Here is a 23626-nt window from a genome sequence, read left to right on the forward strand (position 1 = left end):
TCAAGCACTCTGCCAAAGATGGGGAGTGCCGGACGTGGATATCATGGCATCGAGACTCAACAAGAAGCTAGACAGGTTCATGTCCCGCTCAAGGGATCCGATGGCCTGCGGAACCGATGCTCTGGTTTGCCCTTGGCATCAGTTCAAGCTTCTTTATGCGTTTCCCCCGCTCCAGTTACTACCCCGCCTGCTGCGCAGGATCCGGGTGGAGCACATACCAGTTATCCTGGTAGCTCCAGCATGGCCCAGAAGGGCTTGGTACTCACTAATCCTAAGGATGGTAGTGGGAAACCCTTGGACTCTGCCTCTAAGGCCAGACCTGCTATCGCAAGGTCCGATCCTCCACCCTGCCTTACGGCATCTAAATTTGACGGCCTGGAAGCTGAATCCTTGATTCTCAGGGGTAGAGGTCTGTCTCAGAAAGTAATCTCTACCCTAATCAGAGCCAGGAAACCGGTCTCTAGGGTGATTTATCACAGGGTCTGGAAGGCCTATATAGGCTGGTGCGAGTCCAAGCTATGGCTTCCTCGCAAGTTCACCATAGATAGAGTTTTAAGTTTTCTCCAGCTAGGAGTGGATAAAGGATTGGCATTAAGCACAATCAAAGGACAGATTTCTGCCCTGTCAGTGTGGTTTCAGCGGCCGCTGGCCACCCACTCGCTGGTTAAGACCTTCCTTCAAGGGGTCTTACGTATTAAACCTCCAGTTAAATCCCCGCTTTGTCCGTGGGATTTAAATCTTGTTCTGTCGAGTTTACAGAAACAACCGTTTGAGCCGTTGGCTGAAGTTCCTTTGGTTCTACTGACAAGGAAGTTGGTGTTTTTGGTTGCCATAGTTTCCGCAAGAAGAGTTTCGGAACTGGCAGCCTTATCCTGTAAGGAACCATATCTTATATTTCATAAGGACAAGGTCGTTCTCCGCCCTCATCCTTCCTTCTTACCGAAGGTCATATCCAGTTTTCATTTGAACCAGGATTTGGTATTACCATCCTTCTTCCCTAAACCTACTTCCAGAAAGGAAGGGTTGCTGCATACCTTGGATATTGTCAGGGCCATGAAGGCCTATCTTAAAGCTACAGAGAAGATCCGGAAAACAGATGTGCTGTTTATTCTACCGGATGGGCCCAAGAAGGGGCAGGCAGCTGCAAAGTCCACCATTTCTAGGTGGATTAAGCAATTGATCACTCAGGCCTACGGCTTGAAAGGGTTGCCTCCTCCAGTATCATTAAGGGCTCATTCTACTAGAGCCATGGGCGCCTCCTGGGCAGCACACCACCAGATCTCTATGGCTCAAGTTTGCAAGGCGGCAACCTGGTCTTCTGTCCACACATTTACAAAATTCTACAAGTTGGACGTAAGAAGGAATACTGATACTGCCTTCGGGCAGGCAGTGCTGCAGGCTGCAGTTTGAGACCCTCGGATTCCGGGGGCTCCTCTTTTTTTTGAGTTAAATTTAAAATTTAAGATTATTTTTCTCAAATAAGTTGGATTTATTATGATTTGAGTATATCTCTAAATTAAATCCTTTTGTCTTGGAGATGTTCTCCCTCCCCTCATTGTAAGCATTGCTTTGGGACATCCCATATAGTAATGAATGCCGCTCTGTGTCCCGTGATGTAACGATAAAGAAAAAGAGATTTTTAATACAGCTTACCTGTAAAATCTTTTTTTTGGAGTACATCACGGGACACAGAGCTCCCACCCCTCTTTTGAGGACCATTTTGGGAGGCATACTGCTTGCTACAAAACTGAGGTACTCCTCCTATGGGAGGGGGTTATATAGGGAGGGGCATTTCCTGTTTGAAGATTGCCAGTGTCTACACCTGAAGGTACTCCATATAACCCATATAGTAATGAATGCCGCTCTGTGTCCCGTGATGTACTCCAAGAAAAAGATTTTACAGGTAAGCTGTATTAAAAATCTCTTTTTTCTCCCACTTCCGGCGATAGATCGCCGCAGAATCTGCAGCAATCTACGCCATGTCTGGCCCCTCCTCCATTCCCTCGCTGTCTTCTGGGAGACACACAGGTCCTAGAAAACAGCAGGAACCAGAGTGGGATCACGCAGCATGACTGGCGCATGCGCATTAGGGAACCAGGCTGCGAAGCCGCAAGGCTTCACTTCCTGATTCCCTTACTGAAGATGGCGGCACCTCCACCCGAGAGCCGAGGGACAGGTCAGCTTCGGACGAGGACATCGCAGGCGCCCTGGACAGTTAATTGTACTTATTTTAAAACGGTATTTGTAGCTGCTGACTTTTAAAAAAACATATTTGGTGGAACTCAGCTTTAAGTATATTTAAGGGGTCTAGTTATAAAACATTTGTTGGACAAATATCAGAATCATTCATGCAACCTGCATGACATTTTCCTGTATTTTATGTAATAGACCAATTCCTGTATTGTCAGGTACATTTAGTGGCCAAAATGCAGTATATTTTCCCATTGAGGGATTTCAGAAAACTATACCTCATTTTGACCACTAGATGGAGCTGGTGTTACAGACGTTAATCTATTACAGAAAATTCAAGGACATTTCATCCAGCCTAAGCAAATGCTTCTGACATTTGTCCACCGAATGTATTATAAATAGAACCCTTTACCATGGTAACATCAGACATGTACTGATCAGATGTGCGTAGTAATCTGTCCTTTGTTTTTTATTTATTTTTACAGTGTCTCACTGATTGGGAAGCCAGCTGACATCTCCATAATGTCTGTAGCAACTGGGAAAAATCTGCGTTCCATACCTAAAAAGGTAAATGCATTCTGATTAGTGGTGATTTGTTCTATATATATCTAATCTGAACTTCTGTGGTATGGAGGTAAACACTGTATGGCAGCTTTATATTTCTGATAAAATCTGTTCATCAATCAAAATGATACTGATGAGTTTACTTTTGTTTTTTTACTGTTTATGGGAGTTTTAGAGCCAGTAAACACAGGTTACATGCTGTCAGAGATGGCATTCTATGTAGAAACATACATACAGTGTTATATTTCGAAAGATTTACAGTGCTGTGAAAAAGTATTCACCCCCTTCCTGATTATTTGTTTGTTTGCATATTTGTCACACTGAAATGACTCAGATCATCAAACAAATATTATTTTTACACAAAAAGCAAATACAAAATGCAGTTTTTAAATGATGATTTCATTTATTAAAGGAGAAATCCAGTCTGAGCTTGTTTGGCTGGGCTTCTCCTATGTCTTTAACATTGCTGTGGAGCAATTGTGGCCCACTCTTCTTTGCAGAATTGTATTAATTCAGCCACATTGGAGGGTTTTCCAGCGTGAACAGCCTGTGTAAGGTCATAATACAGCATCTCACTAGGCCACTCCAAAACCTTCATTTTGTTTTGTTTTTTGAGACATTCAGAGGTGGACTTGCTGATGTGTTTCGGATCATTGTCCTGCTGCATAACCCAAGTGCGTTTGCGGTCATGAACTGATGGCCGGACATTCTCCTTCAGAATTTTCTGGTAGAGCTCAGAATTCATGGTTCCATCAATTATGGTAAGTCGTCCAGGTCCTAAAGCTGCAAAGCAGCCCCAGACCATCACGCTACCACCATTTCTGACTGTTGGTATGATGTTCTTGTTATGAAATGCTGTGTTCTACACCAGATGTTACGGGATGCACACCTTCCAAAAAGATAGACCTTTCTCTCATCAGTCCACAGAATATTTGCCTAAAAGTCTTGGGAATAATCCAGATGTTTTTGGCAAATGTGAGATGAGCCTTTGTGTTATTTTTGCTCAGCAGTGGCTTTGGCCCTGGAATTCCCCCATGGATGCCATTTTTGCCCAGTCTTTCTTATTGTTGAATCATGAACACTGATCTTACCTGAGGCAAGTGAAGCCTGCAGTTCTTTCGATGTTGTTCTGGGTTCTTTTATGACCTCCTGGATGAGTCGTCGTCTGGCTCTTGGAGTCATTTTGTTAACTGGCCACTCCTGGGAAGGTTCACCACTGTTCCAAGTTTTCTCCATTTGTTGATGATGGCTCTTCCCATGGTTCACTGCAGTCCCAAAACATTAGAAATGTATTTGTAACCTTTTCCAGATAGATACATGTCAATTACTTTGTTTCTCAGCTGTTGTTGAATTTCTTTAGATCACAGCATGTGTTGCTTTTTTAGATCATTTAGCGTGCTTCACTTTGTCAGACAGCTTCTATTTATGTGATTTCTTGATTCAACAGGTCTGGCAGTAACCATGCCTGGGTGTGGCAAGTGAAATTTAACTCGGCTTTGCAAAAAACGTGTTTAATCACAGTTGATTCATGATTTAGCAAGGGGGGGGGGTTACTTTTTTACATTGGGCCAGGCAGGTTTGGACAGTTTTTTTTTTCCCCTTAATAAATTAAATCGTCGTATAAAAACTGCAGTTTGCATTTACTTGGGTTATCTTTATGTAATATTAAAATGTGTTTGATGATCTGAATCATTTAAGTGTGACGAATATACAAAAAAGAAAAACAGGAAGGGACACATACTTTTTTTTCAGCACTGTACATTAAATCTTCAATGCACAGTGCTAAAACTATTGTTAAATTGTAACTAGTGAAGACCTACATGCAAGAAATTATAAATAAGTATAAAAATAATTACAATAGGAATAAATGAAAGTGATTGTGAAAATAGCAACTGTGTCCAAAAAAATGAAATAAATCTTCAGTGTGCAATAAACACTACTATTATCTAAACCGTAAAGTGTGATCCACACAGTTGTGAACATTCAGTTTGCTGTAACCAATAACAACCACTTGTTTAATGATTTTTGCATAAATTACAGTCTGAGCAATTGTGAGCTTGCTGTTTGTGGTAACCGATTTGATAGAGCAAAAAATGTATCTGTGGTAGATTTCTTGGACAGTTAGGTTCTTGATTTTACCACATTTACCACAAAAGGAAAGCTCACATTTATTCGCACTGCGCCGATTGCACTTTAAAGGGGTTGCAAAGGTAAATGTTTTTTCACCTTAATGCATCCTATACATTAAAGCGGGGGTTCACCCTTAGAGGGCACTTTTTCCCCTTAGATTCCTGCTCGTTTTCTCTAGGGGAATCGGCTATTTGTTTTAAAATATGTGCAGTACTTACCCGTTTACGAGATGCATCCTCTCCGTCGCTTCCGGGTATGGGCTGCGGGAATGGGCGTTCCTTCTTGATTGACAGTCTTCCGAGAGGCTTCCGACGGTCGCATCCATCGCGTCACGATTTTCCGAAAGAAGCCGAACGTCGGTGCGCAGGCGCAGTATAGAGCCGCACCGTCGGAAGCCTCTCGGAAGACTGTCAATCAAGAAGGAACGCCCGCTCCCGAAGACCCATACCCGGAAGCGACGGAAGAAGATGCAGCTCGAAAACGGGTAAGTACTGCTCATATTTTAATACAAATAGCCGATTCCCCTAGACCGAACGAGCAGGAATCTAAGGGGAGAAAATTTTTTTTTTAATACATGGGTGAACTCCCGCTTTAAGGTGAAAAAATATCCGACATCCGGAGCTTTCCACCATGCGAGCTTGCATGAAGGTGGAAGGTGGGGAGCCGAGACAGCTGCCGAGGGACACCAGAAGACGTGAATCAGGGCCACTGTGTGCAAAACGGGCCGCACAGTGGAGGTAAGTATAATATGTTTGTTATTTTGAAAAAAATTTACTTTAAAAAAATGAAAACATTTTTTACTTTAGTGTTCCTTTTAAGGTGGATGGATAAGTGGTTATTGGTTACCACCAACTGAAAAAGTTCACACTTGATTGGATTGCACTTTATGTATGGTTTATGTACTAGTCTTATTTGTTGCACATTGATGATATATATATATATATATATATATATATATATATATATATATATATATATATATATATATATATAAAAAATATGTGTGTGTGTATATGTGTGTGTATATATATATATATATATATATATATATATATATATATATATATATATATATATATATTTGCTGTTTTCACTATCCTTTTTATTGGTATGAATCATGAGGGGGAACTCCATGCCAATTTTTAAATAAAAAAACGGCATGGGTTACCCTCCAGGAGCATACCAGGCCCTCAGGTCTGGTATGGATTTTAAGGGGAACCCCCTACGCTGAAAAAACGTTCCCCCAAAATCCATACCAGACCCATATCCAAGCACGCGGCCTGGCCGGTTAGGAAAGGGGGTGGGGACAAGCGAGCACCGCCTCCCCCATCTGAACCGTACCAGGCCGCATTTTAAGGGGAACCCCCTACGCTGAAAAAACGTTCCCCCAAAATCCATACCAGACCCATATCCAAGCACGCGGCCTGGCCGGTTAGGAAAGGGGGTGGGGACAAGCGAGCACTGCCCCCCCATCTGAACCGTACCAGGCCGCATGCCCTCAACATGGGGGGTGGGTGCTTTGGGGCAGGGGGTTGCCCTGCGTCCCCCCCCCCCCAAAGCACCTTGTCCCCATGTTGATGAGGACAAGGGCCTCTTCCTGACAACCCTGGCCGTTGGTTGTCGGGGTCTGCTGGCGGGGAGCTTATCGGAATCCGGGAGCCCCCTTTAATAAGGGGGCCCCCAGATCCCGGCCTCCCACCCTAGGTGAATGAGTATGAGGTACATCGTACCCCTACCCATTCACCTGGGGGGGAAAAAGTGTCAAGAAAAAAAAACACACTACACAGGTTATTAAAGTCATTTATTGCAGCTCCGGGGGTCTTCTTCCGACTTCGCTTCTTTTTCGCGCTCGCTGTAATGTGTTTTTCTTATTGCAGCCAGCGCGAGATGTACAGTACCCTGTCGCAGAGAACCAGCGTGATGGGATCGCGCTGGAAACACATTCTCGCGGGCAGGTACAGGAGTTATGTAAAGTGGTTAAGGTTTTTTACCTTAATGCATTCTCTTCCAATAAGGATATTTGTCATGACAACAAAAATCATTGTTGGGATTGTTCTCCATTCTGGGGAGTTTCTACTTGATTCCTGTTGTAGTGTCTCTGGGACAGGAAGGGCAAGGAAATACCATTGATAAGGATATAGATAAAAACCTGAAAGCAGTTCTGACATTTCGCCTCTATAGCTAAAACTTTATAAATCTTTGGCTGGAGTTCAGCTTTAAAGTGGTTGTAAACCCTTACACACTTGTACCTACAGGTAAGCCTATAATAAGGCTGTGGGTACTGTAAATATCTCCTAAACCTGCATGGTTTAGGAGATATTTACCATATACGCTAGCGCTGACATCGGCGCATGCGCACTGAAGAAACTGCCTGCTTTTGCCATTTCTTCAGGGCCGGTGCCGTGTCTGGCGGCTCCCGCGCGCATGCGCGGTTGTGACGTAATTGTGGCTCCGGCAAATCACAGCGCGGGAGCACGTGAAACCGGAAATAATGCTGGGAGACATGTCGCCGGTCACAGTGGTGTGTGGGGACCGCTGCAACAGCTTCGATCTAAGGTAAGTATTTAATAATGAGCTAGTATGCAATGCATACTAGCTCATTATGCTTTTGTCTTACAGGGTTTTTTGTTTTTTTCGGTTTACAACCACTATATCTGTCCCTATCGGCATTATTAAAGTGGTCGAGTTAAACATTTGGATAAGTTGCTGTTATTCAACAAAATTGGCTTTGTTTGTAACCCATACACTAAATAAATTGTATCATGCATATTTACAGTGCATCCAGAAAGTATTCACAGCGCTTCACTTTTTCCTTATTTTGTTATGTTGCAACCTTATTCAAAAATGGATTACATTCATTATTTTCCTCAAAATTCTACAAACAATGCCCCATAATGACAACGTGAAAGAAGCTTGTTTGAAATCTTTGCACATTTATTAAAAATTTAAATCCCACGTACATAAGTATTCACAGCCTTTGCCATGCCACTCAAAATTGAGCTCAGGGGCATCCTGTTTCTACTGATCAACTTGATTGGACTCCACCTTTGGTAAATTCAGTTGATTGGACATAATTTGGTAAGGCACACACCTGTCTATAGAAGGTCCCACAGTTAAGTATCAGAGCACAAACCAAGCCTTCATGTCCAAGTTATTGTCTGTAGACCTCTGAGATAGGATTGTATTAAGGAACAGATCTAGGGAAGGGTACAGAAACATTTCTGCAGCATCGAAGATCCCAATGAGCACAGTGGCCTCCATCATCCATAAATGGAAGAAGTTTGGAACCACAGGACTCTTCCTAGAGGGGGCCATCTGGCCAAACTGAGTGATCGGGTGAGAATGGCCTTAGTCAGGGAGGTGATCAAGAACCCGATGGTCACTCTGACAGAGCTCCAGCGTTTCTCTGTGGAGAGAGGAGAACCTTTTAGAAGAAAAAACATTTCTGCAGCACTCCACCAATCAGGCCTGTATAGTAGAGTGGCCAGACGGAAGCCACTCAGTAAAGGGCACACGACAGCCCGCCTGGAGTTTGCCAAAAGGCACCTGAAGGACTCTCAGACCATGAGAAACAAATTTCTCTTGTCTGATGAAACAAAGATCTAATTGTTTTGCCTGAATGGTAAGCGTCGTGTTTGGAGGAAACCAGGCACCACTTATCACCTGGCCAATACCATCCCTACAGTGAAGCATGGTGGTGGCAGCATCATGCTGTGGAGATGTTTTTCAGTGGCAGGAACTGGGAGACTAGTCAGGATCGAGCGAAAGATGAATGCAGCAATGTACAGAGACATCCTTAATGAAAACCTTCTCCAGAGTGCTCTGGACCTCAGACAGAGACGAAGGTACATCTACCAACAGGACAACGACCCGAAGCACACAGCCAAGATAACAAAGGAGTGACTACGGGACAACTCTGTGAATGTTTTTGAATGGCCCAGCCAGAGCCCAGACTTGAACCCGATTGAACATCTCTGGAAAGATCTGAAAATGGCTGTGCACTGACACTCCCCATCCAACATGATGGAGATTGAGAGGTCCTGCAAAGGAGAATGGAAGAAACTGTCCAAACATAGGTGTGCCAAGCTTGTAGCATTATACTCAAAAAGACTTGAGGCTGTAATTGATGCCAAAGGTGTTTCAACAAAGTATTGAGCAAAGTCTGTGAATACTTCTCTACATGGGATTTTTTTCTGTTTTTTATTTTTAATAAATTTGCAGCGATTTCAAACAAACTTCTTTCAGGTTGTCATTATGGGGTTTTGTTTTGTAGAATTGTGAGGAAAATAATGAATTTAATCCATTTTGGCATAAGGCTGTAACATAACAAAATGTGGAAAAGGGGAAGCAATGTGAATACTTTCCAGATGCACTATAAGGGCCTGTTAAAAAATTGTAATTTCAGTGTTTTATAGATGCTGGAGAGCGAAATCCTGATGCCCTTGGCTTTAGGTAATGAGAGGCTGCTCAGTTCCATGTTTGTTGGGGAAGGGCTCTTCCTGTTTAAAAGGAAAAAATTCTTCAGTTCTCTGCCTGAGGCTTGTGCAGCTCTTAACACCTCTGGCACATCGTCCTATCATTGTAACCGGTTCGCTTTCCACAAAGAAAAATATCTTGACACCATAGCGCCAAGGGACTCCAGGGAGGTTGAACAGTCTTCCACAAGTGATAGCTTCCGCTACATGACCATGATTGGATGATGAAGACAATACAGCCCTCTTAAGACCAAGCAATCTTGCGCAGACACAAATAGAACAAAGAGGGCAAACGCCTAGTGCATTATCTACAGAACTTTATTAATCTTGGCGCCAGCTCCTCCCGTCCTTTTAAGGGGTTTCAGGTGCTGGAGGGCGGGGTTTATGATGATGTGACAGCTGTGATTGGCTGTCACAACGGTCACATGATCCAAAATCTCCTTATCGCAGGTAGCGATTCATTAGCCGTCTGTAACTGTTACGGGAGCACACAGGGCGCATGCTCTCAGCACAGCTGTGTTTACATTGTGGTATGCAAATATACGGCTTCTCTGCGTTAAGGCCAACCCGCCGAAAGGCTGCATATATTTGCATACTGTTGGTGCCAAAGGGTTAAAGGATAAAATAGAGTACATACTCGCAAAAGTAGTAACAGTGTTGTATGTAACCAAGGAACAGAAAGGACTAGCAAACGCTGGAATTCCTCTGATTCAAGTTACATAGTAGATGAGGTTGAAAAAAGTCCAAGTCCAACCTATGTGTGTGATTATATGTCAGTATTACCTTACATATCCCTGTATGTTGTGGTCGTTCAGGTGCTTATCTAATGATTTTTTGAAACAATCGTTGCTCCCCGCTGAGACCACCGCCTGTGGAAGGGAATTCCACATCCTTGCTGCTCTTACAGTAAAGAACCCTCTACGCAGTTTAAGGTTAAACCTCTTTTCTTCTAACTTTAATGAGTGGCCATGTGTCTTGGTAAACTCCCTACCGCAAAAAAGTTTTATCCCTATTGTGGGGTCACCAGTACGGTATTTGTAAATTGAAATCCTATCTCCTCTAAATCGTCTCTTCTCCAGAGAGAATAAGTTCAGTGCTCCGAACCTTTCTTCATAACTAATATCCTCCAGACCCTTTTATTAGCTCTGTTGCCCTTCTTTGTACTTGCTCCATTTCCAGTACATTCTTCCTGAGGACTGGTGCCCAGAACTGGACAGTATACTCTAGGTGCGGCTGGACCGGAGTCTTGTAGAATGGGAGAATTATCGCTTTATCTTTGGAGTTATTCCCCCTTTTAATACATGCCGATATTCTGTTTGCTTTGTTAGCAGCAGATTGGCATTGCAAGCCATTGCTGAGCCTATCATCTACTAGGACCCCCAGGTCCTTTTCCATCCTAGATTCCCAATCAACCCCACCCCGCCCCCTGAGTGTATAGATTGTATTCATATTTTTGCCACCCAAATGCATTATTTTACATTAAACCTCATTTGCCATGTAGTTGCCCATTAATTTGTTCAAATCTTCTTGCAAGCTTTCCACATCCTGCGGAGAAGTTATTGACCTGCTTAGCTTAGTATCGTCTGCAAATACAGAGATTGAACTGTTTACCCCATCCTCCAGGTATTTTATGAACACATTTATATAGGATTGGTCCCAGCACACAACCCTGTGGAACCCCACTACCCACCCTGACCATTCAGAGTATTCCCCATTTATCACCACCCTCTGAACTCGCCCTTGTAGCCAGTTTTAAATCCATGTACTCACCCTATGGTCCATGCCAACAGACCTTATTTTGTACAATAAACGTTTATGGGGAACTGTGTCAAATGCGTTTGAAAAATCCAGATACACCACGTCTACTGGCCTTTCTTTATCTAGATGGCAACACACCTCCTCATAGAAGTCAATGTCCTAATACCAGCTGATGCGTTTCGGGGGACATTCCCCCTTCTTCAGAGCAAAACTCTGCTGCTTTAGCAACTTAACTAGCCAACAGCAAACTAGTTGGAAGCTTAGGGTCTGGGGGATATCCAGGCCCAGCTACAACTTTTTATGCTCCTGCAGCAAACCAGTGCAATAGCGCAGTTGGTCACAGCTGGGCATCTATCCTGTCACTTAAAAAAAAAAAAAAGTAGCTTCTCTGCACTTATTGTAATGCTTATAATAATAATCAAAGTGATGGAGAGGAGAGCAAATCTGCTACCTTTCAAAAAACCCCGCTCTGCCTTATCTGTCCATGCCTGGAGTGGGAGCGGCTCTAGCCATAGAGAGCGACAGACTGTTATGTGCCAAGGTAATTCTCCATGGTCAGATCCTTATCTTCAGATCGTGAGAATGAGCAACTGAGATGATAAATACAGCACTGCTCCAGACGGTGAAGGTGGATTTCAGTAGAATTTTGTGTGTGGGGTTCCATTAAAGCTTAAGTGCAGCCAAATCGAAAAAAAATGCACAAAAATCATCACAAGGGACATAACATAGAACTGTGGGAGATGTCACAAACTCTAATCAAGAGTGCCCAACTATACCTGTCCTTTCTGCCCAGCTCTGCCATTCAAAGAAGCTGTACTGGAGCTTTTGTCAATGAATGGAGATGGCGGACCTTTCAATAATCTGCCCGTCGTCCTTCTGTTGTTTTAGCTTGTCTTCATTTAGGCTTTAAAAGTGCACTTATTCTTGGAAACTCTAATTACATATCTCTGTTACTCCTTTTTAAATCAGATTTTTCACTGTGTGTAAATAATTGTGATCATTTTCTCCATTAGACTCGGCAATATTTCCTGGTATGTTTCCTCCTCAAGTTCCTCCCTTCCTTCTCCTGTTGTCTGGCCTGCTTCTGGTTCTCGCTACAGAGTTTTTGTGAGATTTCTTCCCACAATAATGCCACCAACTGCTCTGGGATTCCAGTTTTCAGGTACAAAATTGGGAATCTCATAAGGAAACATATTTTCTCCTGCAGAAGGCAGAATTTGGTGTCCCTAATGTATTTGGTTCTCTCCTTTCAGTGATGCTCCGGGTGCCCCGGACTGGTTTGGATCCTTTTCTGGGGCATTGCTTGTAGCACAGAAGTTTTGTGCCTGTCTCATTGTTCTACACATAGGTAAGTAGAACCCTGTGGTAAAAGTGTTGTTTAAAAGGAGCTGAAACTGTGGGAGATTGAATGCCCCTTGTATACCACTATAGGCGAATATGGGACTTGGCCTCTGACAAACTGAATATTCCCCAATATGATGACTATACCCCCCTTTTGGCACAATAAAATGCTACCAGAACTTATCTCTGTTCCTAACACAGACCTATGTAGTATGCAGGGTATACACTATCTATGTCGCCACCTTTTAATCTGTTAATCTCAAAACATTTGATAGACTAAAGGAGGACTTCTCATTGCCCAACCAAATGTATTTCAGATTCCTGCAGGTTTGTCATGCCAACTCAATTCTCTTTAGTATTCCCACAGTCAGTTCCAAACACAATTATGGAAGTGGTTAAACGCATAGATCCTCATAAACCGATCTCTATATTCTATGGCCTGTTACTTCTTCTCTCCTTGTCCTAAATAGCCTATGGGATAAAGACATGATGGGAGACTGATGTGAGTAACATAGAGGATGAAGAATGGATTGAAGCTCTAGACCAACCTTCATTAAATGGTGGCCCGTGGTCCAAACATGGACTGAACGATGCCCCTGTCCGGACCGACGGGCTGCCAGTGTAGTGTATGGTTACCACCTGTCCGGAATTCACCCGGACAGTTCGGGTTTTGAATCGTGTGTCTGGGTTTCAGACCATCTGAAACCCGGACACAATATTCAGAACAGACTGTGGCTCCCCAAGTAATAAAGTTCCACAAATGCCAAGTGCACAGGGATGCACACAAGTCCCACCCCCATACACGGACAGGAGAGAGGGCTTAATCTGCTTTTCCCCTTCCTACCCCTCCGTCTGCCCACCCACACTCCAATCCCCGGCGTTCTGTGCCTCAGAAAAGGGATGTGTGGGCTGGATGTTTGAACCTCAGCAACTCAGCTCAGATAGATGGTGGATGGAAGGTGTCGATGCCTAAGCCTCCATCATTGGGTGAGTGAGCTCACCATCCAATGTCTGTAACTGAAGTCTCCCTCCCTCCCTCACTTTTCTTTCCTGCCTCCAAGCAAGTGAGTATACTAAGGTAAGGGGGACTCGGATGTAAGGGGTGCCCTGTGGACTCTGATGTAAAGGGGGCTTTAAAGGGCCCTTATTTGAAGAGGGATGCTGGGAACTGGTGAGCAGTCACTCCTTTACATCAGAGTCCCCCTTTACACCAGAGTCCACAGTGTTCCCCCTTAAAAATAAAATTGCTGTGCACCGCTAAAGTGTTCGGGTTTGGCTTGAAGAAAAGGTGGCAACCCTAGTGTAGTGCCACATCTCTGCCGCTCAGCGGTCATTAGTTGCTGGGACAGTGGACAGGGGCACTCTGATGGGGAAAAATTATGTAGGGGCGAACTCTGATGAGAGACACCAGATGTAAGGGGGCCTTCCATTGCAAAAGCTTGATTTAAGTGGGCACTCTAATGGAAATACCCAATGTTAGGTGGCACTCTGATGGGAACACATTACTTAAGGGGGCACTCTGATGGGGACACCTGATATAGGGGGTAATATCATTTGCTCTGGAGTTTTTCAATAATACCCAATTCAGGTTTAAATACATTTACTAAGACTTTCCTGCAAGAAACACTATTTACAGCCAGAAAAGTGATAGCCAAACAACGGATGAGGCCTTCACGTCTTGAGTTTAACACTTGGATACATGAAATAAACAAGGATGAGCTCAGGCGTGTTCGAAACTAGCATGTGCAGAGCCCGCGAGGAAGTCGGCACTGCACAGCGCTAATCACAGGCAGTGAGACATTTCTTGATCTCCACAGCCGCACATCGTGAAAATGTCTCTCTGCGTTTAGCGCTGTGCAGTGCCGACTTACTGGCGGGCGCTGCACGTGCTAGTTGCGAACACGCCTGTGCTCATCCTTAGAAATAAACAACACCGATTGGTACACTACCTTAGTCTATATTTATTGACGTTTGGTAGTTAATATTGTCAACCATATTTTACCCTGTATTGCCTCTATACCTGTATTATACTTATATTTCTCTTCCGTTCATGGACGGACACAGCAGCATCTGACCTTAGGGTATTATCCTCCTTTCTAGGAGATTGACTAGGCAGAAAAACAGCATGTTAAGTGTTAAACACTCCACATAGTACAGTACCTCCCAGGGGGCGGTTCCCCTGGGTACATCCCCCACTCTCTGCTCTGCAGCCCCAGTTTTTTTACTGCCTAGCAAAGGAGATGACATGACTCCTCTGGGCCCATGTGCTCTGGGGATTTTTTTGAAATTTTCTTGCCTTTTCTTTTTGTTTTCCTGCATTTTTGGATCCTGGGATCTACAATCAACTGAAAATAAAAAAGGGGGGAAGGGTACCTGAGGACCCCAGGACTATTAAACTGGTGCTGTATAGGAAATGTAGTCAACAACAAAGAGTATGGAAAAATAGAAAATGTTTTACTTAGGGCTGTTTCTGATCAAAATTTTTGTGTTCGATTAATCGATTTTTTTTTATCGATTAATCGACTAATTTCGATTAATTATAACGCACATACAGATCCAACTACTTTTAGCTGATCTCCTCCTTGCAGGCTGTTTCCCAGTGCAGCTACCAACCACTGGAAAAATGGATAGCAGGATACAAAAAACACACAAAGGCAGCGCTCGATGGGAATAGCATTAAAACTTTTATAGTCTTCAAGTAGGTAACAAAATAAATATTGCACTGGAGATAAGATCGATGTAGCTACGTAAACTGTAAAAGAGTAATACCAAACAGTAGCAAAAGCAGTCATAAAAACATGTAGCCAAGTATGATACTGGTATAAAAATGTTTACAACGATGCCACTGCTGAATCCAGATGAGGAGGGGTTAACATCAGTCCGTCGGCATGTAGATGTCCCGTGAAGGGAACTATCACAACTCCCAGTGGATGGTTGTAGAATCCCAGGTTGAAACATGTCGAGCAAGCATCTATATCAATGCTCAAATTGATCTTCTAAAATATATCTGTGGAGATCTTGTCATTTTCTTCCCTCTTAATTGATGGTCTTTTTTACATATATTTATTATGTGTTATAAATAAAACATTTTCTTTTTTTTCCATACTCTTTGTTGTTGACTACATTTCCTATTCAGCACCAGTTTAATAGTCCCTGGGGTCCTCAGGTACCCTTCCCCCCTTTTTTATTTTCTGCACTATATGGGACGAGGTGCTCGGATCTAATGATTTCTGTCCATAATAACCCTGAGGTAGAGGGTCTGCCTGGGGGGCTCCATCCAGTGGCTGGGGGCTGTGTCTGCTTGGGGGTGCTGTTTTGCTGCCGTGTGTGGGGGGGGGGGGTCCTGCTCGGGGGTCCCGGGTGGTGAGTCCTCTGGGGGATCCCCTGTTCTCTGCTACGGCCGGGAGGGTGGCTGTGGGTCTTGCTTTGCATTCCAAGGGTGGCAAAAGGGTGGGTTAGCATGGTGTCTGAACCGGATGCTTCTCCCCCAGACATGCCAGAGTTAACCCTTAGTGCCCCTGTACCTGCGGCCTCTGTGGATGCTATGACGGCAGTTCTAGAGGCGTTTGTTGCCAGGATTGAAGCGGCGCGTGGCCAGAGGGGGGGGGGGTAAAAAGCGCAACTCCCCCGCCTTCTTCTGGGGATGCCTCTGACACGGAATCGGGCCCAGCTACTGCTCCCAGCCCTGGTTCCGAGTTGTCAGAGGATACAGGCCTAGTCCACACGGACAGTGAGGATGACTCTGCATCAGGGTCAGCGCATGATAGGGCGCTAGTGGGAGCTCTTATCACTGCGGTGTGGGATACCCGCACTGCAAAAGTGTTTCCTTGTGTTCCTTATCTGGAAAAAAATTTGTACAAGGAATGGGATCGGCCGCAAAAGTTTTTTTCTGTTCCAAAATGCTTTGCGGTCTGTTATCCTTTTGAGGAGGACTTCCTGAAAAAGTGGACCTCTCCTCCGTCAGTGGACCCCCCTGTGTCCAGACTGAACAAAGCTACCACGTTACCTGTGGAGGGGGCTCCCGCTTTCAAGGACCCCGCAGATAGGAGAGCTGAGGCTGTGGCCCGCTCCATGTTCATGGTGGTGGGGTTGGCGGTGAGACCGTTCTTGGCCGGGGCTCTAGTGTCACAGACACTTACTGAACGGGCAAAGTTGTTGCTTCAGGAGTTGGAGGAGCATCAAGATCCCTCCGGACTGTGTGGCGCTGGCCGACCAGTTGGTGCAGGGCCTAAAATGTATCTGTGAGTCAGCCCTGGATGCGCTTCCCTTGCTCTCCAGGGCATCAGCCTACGCGATGGTGTTGCACCGCCTTTGTCTGGCTGAAGTGTTGGTCTGCGGACCAGTCTTCTAAGAAGGCCTTGGTGAACTTGCCTTCATAAAAGATGCCACGAGAGGTAAGAGCACTCTGCTCCCACAATCTGGTAAAGGTAAGGAGCCTCGCCATAGACAGTGGCCCTCCTTTACCGCCCCCAAGCGTTTTTTTTCGTCCGCCCGGTGAGGCAGGTAAACGTTCCCAGGGCGCTAAGGCGCCTGCTGAAGGGCAGAAGCGCCCCTGGTTTCCGCAATCCCAACAAGCCTGCGGACAAACCTGCTTTCGCCATGAAGGTTCGGCCCCGCCCGTCTCTCGGGTGGGGGGCCGACTTCGCAAATTCACGGCTCGGTGGATGTCTCTTCTTTCCGACCGCTGGGTTTGCGAAGTAGTTTCCTCGGGGTACAAGATAGTTTCTCTCTTGTCCGCCAAACAGATTTTTTCCTTCCAACCTCCACCTTCCTCCGGGTCGTCGGGAGGCCCTGTTTGGGGCTGTTCAGGATCTGCTGGTCAGGGGGGTGATCGTGCTGATTCCTTTTACTAAAACGGTTTTAGGATTTTTACTCCAATCTGTTTGTAGTCCCCCAAGAAGGATGGGGTCCGTCCAATCCTGGATCTCAAGGCCCTCAACTTTTTGGTCAGAGTGCAAAAGTTCAGGATGGAGTCGGTTCGCTCTGTAATAGCGGCACTACATCAAGGGGAATTCCTGGCGTCCTTGGATATCAAGGACGCGTACTTGCATATCCCCATATGCGCAAAGCACCAGAGATTTCTGCGCTTTGCGGTCGGGGAGGACCACTTTCAATTTGTGGCCCTCCCTTTCGGCCTGGCTTCCGCGCCAAGGGTTTTCACCAAGGTGCTCGCTCCGATTCTGGCCCTGCTGAGGCAGCGAGGGACCAAGCTCAGAGTTCGAGGTGGATGTGTCTATGACCTGCCAGACCCTTCGGGAATTCGGTTGGCTGCTAAATGTTCAGAAGTCGGTGTTGGTACTGTCTCAGCGTCTGGAATACCTGGGGTTGGTCCTGGATTCCTCGGATGCGGGAGTTTTTCTTTCCTCGGAAAAACTACTGAGAAACTACTGACACTGCAAACTGCAGTGAGGGGATTGGCGACCCAGTGGTCGTCACTTCGCTTTTGCATGCGAGTTCTTGGTCTGATGGTGCCTCCTTCGAGGCGGTTCCGTATGCTCAATTTAACACTCGTGTGTTACAGAGAGAAATTCTGTCGCGTTGAGACAAGCTCCCTTCGTCTCTGGATTACCAAGTCCGGGTGAGTCGCCTGGTCAGGTCCTCCCTAGTGTGGTGGCTGACATCTCCGGTACTTCGGGCCGGGAAGTCGTTCCTGCCGTGCCATTGGACGGTGGTCACGATGGATGCCAGTCTCTCCGGCTGGGGGGAAGTCTGGGGTGTTCAGTCAGCCCAGGAGAAGAGTCCCACCTGCCAATCAATGTCCTGGAACTCCGGGCAATCAGGCTGTGCCTCTCCAAGTGGTTTTTGAGACTGCAGGGCCGCCTGATCAGGTTTCAGTCGGACAACGCCACGGATGTGGCATATGTCAATCATCAAGGGGGCACACGGAGCTCGGCTGCAGCGGCGGAAGTCGCTCACATGCACCAGTGGGCCGAAAAGAACGCTCCGGCTCTTTCAGCCGTTTACATTCTGGGCGTAAAGAACTTGCAGGGGGACTACCTAAGTCACCAAACGCTAGACCAAGGAGAATGGTCGCTACACCCGGGTGTGTTTCAGAGTCTGTGTCTGAAATGGGGCACTCCAGACGTGGATCTTTTGGCGTCCCGACTCAATTGGAAGGTGTCACGGTTCGTGGCCAGGTCAAGAGACCCGTGGGCGGACGCGTCAGACGCGTTGGTGGCACCGTGGGGTCACTATCGCCTAATCAACGCCTTTCCTCCTCTACGCCTTTCCTCCTCTGAAGCTTCTTCCTCATCTGCTACGCAGAGTGGAAGCCGAGGGGATACCAACAATCCTAATTGTTCCGGATTGGCCTCGCCGTCCCTGGTACGCAGATCTGGTGCGTCTGGTGGCAGATGTTCCGTGGCGCCTGCCACTGCGAGAGGATCTTCTGTCGCAGGGTCCAATCTTTGATCCTGCTTTACAGTCGTTGGCTTTAACGGCGTGGCTATTGAGAGCCAGGTGCTGAGGGACCGGGGTCTGTCGGATTCGGTAATCTCTACCATGCTGCAGGCATGGAAGTCTACTTCCCGGAAGATTTACCATCGTACGTGGAAGGCTTTTACATCTCTGTTTGAGGCGATGAATTGGCACCCCCCGTGCGTACGTGATGTCCCGGATTCTGCTGTTCTTGAAGCGTGGAGTGGATCAGGCTCTCACCTTAAGTACGATTAAGGGTCAGATTTCGGCCTTGGCTGTTTTCGTTCAGCGACCCTTGGCGGCGCACTCTCTGGTGCGTACGTTTGTGCAGGGGGTTCGGCATGTGGCCCCTCCTGTGCGTCCTCCACTGCCTCCGTGGGACTTGAATTTAGTCCTCTCAGTGCTTCAAAAGCCACCATTCCTAGGTGGATCAGGCAGGTTGTGCTTCAGGCTTATGCCCTAAAGGGGTGGGCGCCCCCTTCCCGGTTACGGCGCATTCGACCAGGGCAATTGGTGCCTCTTGGGCTTTCCGCCATCAAGCGTCTGGATGTGAGTGCATCTTCGGATGCCTCCTTCGGCCGCAAGGTTTTGCAGGCGGCTGTTTAAGGTTGAAATTCCTCCGTTGAGGAGCTCTGTTTTGTTTGGGGGTGAAGTTGATTTGCTGTGTTTTTCCCACCCCTCGATTTTTTTACCCTGCTTGGGGACGTCCCTAAGGTCAGATGCTGCTGTGTCTGTCCATGAAGAGAAAATAGGATTTTTGTACTCACCGTAAAATCCATTTCTCTGTGTTCATGGACGGACACAGCACCCACCCCTCCTTTGTTTGTACTGCTTGTTACGAACTGGGCTGCAGAGCAGAGAGTGGGGGATGTACCCGGGGGAACCGCCCCCTGGGAGGTACTGTACTGTGTGGAGTGTTTAACACTTAACATGCTGTTTTTCTGCCTAGTCAATCTCCTAGAAAGGAGGATAATACACTAAGGTCAGATGCCGCTGTGTCCGTCCATGAACTCAGAGAAATGGATTTTACGGTGAGTACAAAAATCCTATTTTTAATACTGTCAGTATTTTATTATGTTTTATTCCATACTCCATATGTTGTGCCTTGTTAGGTATGATATTATCGGGGGACAAACTCCACTTAATAATCTCAATGGTTACTTTGTACCCTATTTAATTTTGATGTCCCTTCATTTGTACTTACTGGAATAAAAGTTCTTGTTTTATTGGGGAAAAAAAGTGAGTGTAGCCTGGACTGTGTCTCTAAATGTCTTTTCCCTCTTCTCAGTATTTATCTCTGTCAGTCATGTCCATCGTTCTAAATCTCTATGGAAGAGGAACCCCTTCAGCAATATATGGTGGAGCTTGACTCTCCCTGTCTTGTGAGTACTTGGTGCTTCTCTAAGCTGTACAATGTGTTCAGTGGGCTTTTCTACTTTCCTGACAGTCTTTTGTGTCTCAGGTTTATCGCACAAGGACTACAGACAGCCCTAGATCTACAGATGTGGACAAATGCGGATTCTCCTCTAAAGTTCAGCCTTTGGGACATTCCCCTACTGTCATGGCTGTCAGGGTCCCTTTCGCTTCTTGTCGTTCTAATTATCAATGAAATAGTCAAACTGCATGAGATAAGGTACTTTTTTTTCATATAAGGTTTTTCTTACAGTAGTATATCATTATTTTATATACAAAGTCACACTGAAGTCCTCGTTATGCACAGTTTTATATAGAGGCCTGTATGGGCATAGGTGAATTGAAAGGGGTAGTAATTAGTAAGTAAATAAAAAGATGACAGTCAACCATACTGTTTTGAGTGCTTATAGAAAAGGTATAGAATCATTCTTTGCTTGCATATACTAGAGTGCAGTCTTTGTCTGATCATGTGATGTCCTTTAGTTTCATTAAAGTGAGTGTACAGCTTGACATTTCTTTTTCTGCAAACACCAGGCAACCTCACACCCCCAGTCCCAGCTGTACTCATGTCCGAGGTTGCCGAGCTGTCAGCACCCCTGTAGCCACTCCAGCTGTTCAGGGCTTTGAAATCGCTGGTTGGCACCAACCAAATGGATTCCGATTGGTCAGCGCCAGTCACAGTGCTAACCAATCGGAATTCAGAATCCACCTGGTTTGTTGACGAAAAGAGGGGTAAGAGCAGGGATTTTAAATCCCTGGGCTGCTGGAATGGCTGTGGGGGGGTACCAATAGCATGACAACTCTTGAGGTAAGTACAGCAGGGATGAGGGGGGTGGGGCGGTGAGGTTGTAGTGCTAGTTCACCTTTTTTTTAAAAAAAATCCTGTAAAGGTGAACTAACCCTTTAAAGGACACAGGATTCAGTTAATCCAAGACAGTTAAGTTGTACTGCCACCTTCAAGAGGAATCGTACACTGGCAAACAAAAATGGCCAGCTAGTTATATACCCTCCCACTACCAGCATGCTTCAGTTCTTTGCTAGTATCCTTATGAAGATGGATGTCTTTTCTCTACTTAAAAAAGATTTTACCATTTTTACTATTTTGCTTCAATTATTTCAACTACCTGCTGCTGAGCTGAGGTCTTTATGCAGCTATCCAGATCAGTGTTTCCTTGGCGGCCATACCTGGAATTTGTGGGGCCTGCCTGGAATGTGACTTTAAGATCTGGGCTCTGCTTGTGGCATTTACTCCAGACTTTACTTTACTGTGTTAATTGGCAGCACTGCACTCTAGGTCCTATGGCACAACCTTTGGTATGACTCAGTCTAGATTAGAAGAATCACTTGATTGTGCCCATGGTTGGAGCGGAGCTAACCTAGAATGTCTCCTTTGGGTACTGGGTTTGGTCCCACCTTTTTCAGCATGAGGTAGTTCTTCCTGCCATTGATCCTTTTTGCAAAAGACACTGGCTTAGTCTTTTAACCCTCTCCTGTTTTCAGCAGCTGGTTTGTGAGTTCCCCCGGCTTTTTACTTGGTGTCTTAAATTAAAGTGAAACTTCTGTAATTTTTTTCATCTTTCCATCTATTATTTCTTCTGCCATTGTTGTTTTAACTTTGGATAGTACATTTTTTTTTTCTGACAGTAAATACCTTATACCAGGCATGTCCAAAGTCTGGCCCGTAAGCCAATTGCAGCCCATTTTTTGGTTTAATGAAAGATATATACCGTGGGGGGGGGGGGGCTGGACAAGTGCCTTCAGATTACATACAGGAGAATCTGTTTACTTGGCGGCCTCTGTAATAGGAAGTCCCGTTTCCTAGGCTGGCACTGGACAACTGTTTTGTCTATCACAGGAGGCATGACTTATGTATTAAAGAGGCCGCCAAGTAAATACATTCTCTTGTATGTAATCTGTTGGCGCTCGTCCCGCCCCCCTCCCTGTCCCATCCAAAACTGCAGATGGGCAATCGAGCAGGCTGCACTCATGGCAATGGTGAGGCTGCATTGATGGGCACTGACCATTTTTTTGCTTCACAGTTCTCTATTTAAAGTTTAAATTTCTCTTTCGTTCATCAACGGACACAGCACCTCCTTAATCATGACCAATGTGTTATATCGACTCTGCAGGAGTAGGACTAAGCGGAACAAAAAACACCTGGCTAACGCCCATGGGCTGTCCTCAGTCAGTATATGACCCCCTCCCTGTTCTAGGTATTCAGTTTATTTCTGTCTAGCCCGAACTACACAAGGTCCCCTCTAACCCTGTCCAGGATATTGGGCTACCTGGGTCTGACTCTGGGGTAAATGCTGACCAGGTTAGTAGTTTTCTTCCCAAACGTCGGCCCCTTCAGCAGGTTCAGCTCAACGGGCTCTTGTAACCCGGTTAGGGCTCCTGTGTCCTGCTTAGGGCTCTTGTGGATTAGTCTTGGGTTATTTTGCCCACCCTTCATTTTTTCTTTGGCACTGCTTTTGGACGTCCCAATGGTCATTATTAAGCACCCACCCCTCTAGGGAGTTTTTGATACTTCTATTACTGCTTGCTACTAAACTGAATACCTAGAGCAGGGAGGGGGTCATATACTGACTGAGGACAGCCCATGGGCGTAGCCAGGTGTTTTCTGTATTGCCTAGTCTTACTCCTGCAGAGGTCATATAACCCAATGGTCATGATTAAGGAGGTGCTGTGTACGTCGATGAACTCAGAGAAATTGATTTTACGGCGAGTACAAAAATCCAATTTTTTTTTCTGAGACATCCCTCCTAAAGTAAAGATGTGCGTTTATACGCTGATAAATACGGTATATCCAAATAACAAGCCTGAGCTCATCCTTACACTCTTCACTACACACAGCCACAAAGGCAAGATAATTCTTGTTGGGCAGTGTGTTAGTTCATTTGCATTTAATTTTAAGGTTCAATAAAGGTTTATTGAGATTTTCAGACAGTATAAAAAGAAATAGAACATGGTGCGGCCGAGGGCCCAACAGAGGGCGGCTCAGGCCTGAAAACATAAAACGTGCAACATATTTAATCCTTATTACACAAGGCATAAAACAAAACAAGAAGTCATTGCAGTAAGATACATGTATAGCAAATTTCACTACGCATAAGGCATGGCCCTGGTCTATTAAGACCCTCCCCGCGGCCTGGGCGCCCCTATGGGATCCATCTGCGTCCAGGCCCAGGGGAGTGGGAAGGGTCAGATCGACCGATGTGGTGAAGTAGCCAGAACTGCCACACACCATTATACAAAGCTCAAACGATGCGAAAACGCTAGGGTGTAATGTACAAGTAAATGACCGTGTGCATCAATAGGATTGTGCGAAAGTGTAACCA

The 23626-nt window shown here is 45.6% G+C and overlaps 1 protein-coding gene across 7 annotated transcripts in view; it reads left to right on the forward strand.

Moving 5' to 3' along the window:
* TMEM94 (transmembrane protein 94) overlaps positions 1–23626 on the forward strand; it is a 154988-nt gene that overhangs the window by 120512 nt on the left and 10850 nt on the right. For all 7 annotated transcript variants that reach the window (XM_040330252.1, XM_040330249.1, XM_040330251.1 and 4 more), the window contains 5 exons: positions 2676–2757; positions 12131–12279; positions 12371–12465; positions 20164–20257; positions 20338–20508. In XM_040330252.1, coding sequence (XP_040186186.1) covers positions 2676–2757; positions 12131–12279; positions 12371–12465; positions 20164–20257; positions 20338–20508 — 591 coding nt within the window. The remainder of the gene's footprint in view (positions 1–2675; positions 2758–12130; positions 12280–12370; positions 12466–20163; positions 20258–20337; positions 20509–23626) is intronic.

The sequence above is a fragment of the Rana temporaria genome, chromosome 12 (assembly GCF_905171775.1).
Source record: "Rana temporaria chromosome 12, aRanTem1.1, whole genome shotgun sequence".
NCBI lineage: Eukaryota > Metazoa > Chordata > Amphibia > Anura > Ranidae > Rana > Rana temporaria.